At 22.5% G+C, this 1,975-nt stretch overlaps 1 protein-coding gene across 1 annotated transcript; it reads right to left on the bottom strand.

Annotated features, from left to right (window-relative positions):
* On the bottom strand, positions 1-1,567 carry LOC132953245 (uncharacterized). The gene is made up of 4 exons (XM_061025765.1): positions 1,546-1,567; positions 1,159-1,403; positions 796-955; positions 1-143 (listed from the first exon to the last, which is right to left on the bottom strand). Exons 1-4 carry the CDS (start codon positions 1,565-1,567, stop codon positions 1-3), a joined length of 570 nt encoding a protein of 189 aa, XP_060881748.1.
* Positions 1,568-1,975: the final 408 nt, after the last annotated feature.

The raw sequence follows: 1,975 nt of genomic DNA on the forward strand, positions 1-1,975 counted from the left end.
TTAATTATCATTTTCAGTATTTGTTATGGTTGCAGCTTTTTTTCTTTTGACTACAAACGGTCGTTGCGCCAAATACTTCTGTGTACAATCTTCCACTTCTTTATGTTGAACATTTTTAAATTTTGTTTCCTTGCGGATTGCTTCTATAAAATTATAAAATGAAAAAAATAATCAAATTATTTATTTATCAAATGTACTTATTAATATGGTATATAGCAGGGATGGTGAACCTATAATTATTATATAGTTATGACACATGTGATGATTTAAATATAAATTATAACTCAACATTTTTATTTTACCATATAATATAAAAATGAAAATAAAATTCTATTAGACAAAAATGGTATTCTTTAATGTGCGTAAAATTAAATTATTGATGTTAGAAGGTCTGCCATTCAATAGTATAGTGACTCATAATATGCTGTATTTAAATATAATTTCTAGCTATATTTAACTAACTACTATGAGAACTATTTCTTATAAGCATATTATTATGATGGAAAATAACAACACAATAATTGGAGCACTATTATGTGTTACATAACTATTTCTTTGAAATATAATTTTAAAATTACAATTTCATATTTTTATGAAAATTTCAATAAAAGAATATTGTACTTTATAGTCATTGAGGTCCTAGAAAATTGTTTTAGGTTATATAACTACTGCCATAAAATAAAATGGTGGAAAACAAAGTTAAACGCAATTAATATATACAATATAATATTAAATACACCAATAAACATTTATATACTCATAATTATGGGTGTTAAACTTTATATAATATCTTACCAAAAATAGTGGAACAAATATTTAACGAGGAAAAAGATTTTTTGTTCCTAATGCCATGAAATGAATATTGACTTAAAAGTTCATCATTGAATAATTTTTCAAATATCCTTTTAATTGAATGTTTAATGTCTTTTCCCATTGACCATGTTATTTCAACAATCTGAAAAATAAAATAAAAATTATAATGTATGAAATAATTTATTTTATTTTATTTATAATAATTTTAAATTTTATTTTTATTAAAATAGAATTATAAAATGTTAATTTTTGAATCACTACATGAAACTATAAAAATGATTAAGATTATCAAGTTTTAACAATCACTGCAGTATAATACTATTCAAATAAAAAAATATAACTTACTAATTGAGACCTAAATTCATTGTTTTGATCATGGTTAATCAATTTTGCTTCCAATGCTTGTAGTTCATCCTCTGTATTAATAGGGGTTTTAATAAATGGTTGGTTTATTGAAAGATTTTCTGAAGATTTAGATGTCATTCTTGGTATATCAATTTTGTGCTCAATTCTCTCTAGTATATCAAATAATAATCTGTGGTCATAACGTAAGCCACCTATTTGTTTTTCAACAGATTCCAATTTATGCTCTAAAAAAAATATTTAAAATGTATTTTTATCTAATTTTGATTTAAATATCAATTAAAATTATTATAATGAATTATATATATTATTTGAATACAGATAATGAAAAAAAAAATAGACACTAAACATGATTATATGTATATTTACCCAATGTTTTGATTACACCCATTAATCCATCATTGTTAGTACCATTATGTTGTAGAATTTCTATTCCATCATTTCTATCAATTGAAGAAACTATACAATAGTATTTAAAAGTATAATATAGTATACAAACTGTTATAAGCGTATTATTGTTTATATTATTTATTTACTTGAAGAATCTCCATGTAGTTTTTCAATATTATTATTAAACAATAATTTTTTTTTTTTTTGAATGACAAATGACGATTTCAAAGGTGTTGACTTTACTACAGGTGATGTATCTGAACCTGAAATACTTGTTTTATCAGGTGAAAGAGATCTTGCAGTGAATGGCTCATAAGAAATGTCTTTATCTGAATCATCTAAAATTTCAACATATAAATTCTAATATTGTTTACATAAATTGTGTTTAAATATAGGAGTTGGCTATAGT

Source organism: Metopolophium dirhodum, unplaced genomic scaffold (assembly GCF_019925205.1).
Source record: "Metopolophium dirhodum isolate CAU unplaced genomic scaffold, ASM1992520v1 scaffold1, whole genome shotgun sequence".
Taxonomy (NCBI): domain Eukaryota; kingdom Metazoa; phylum Arthropoda; class Insecta; order Hemiptera; family Aphididae; genus Metopolophium; species Metopolophium dirhodum.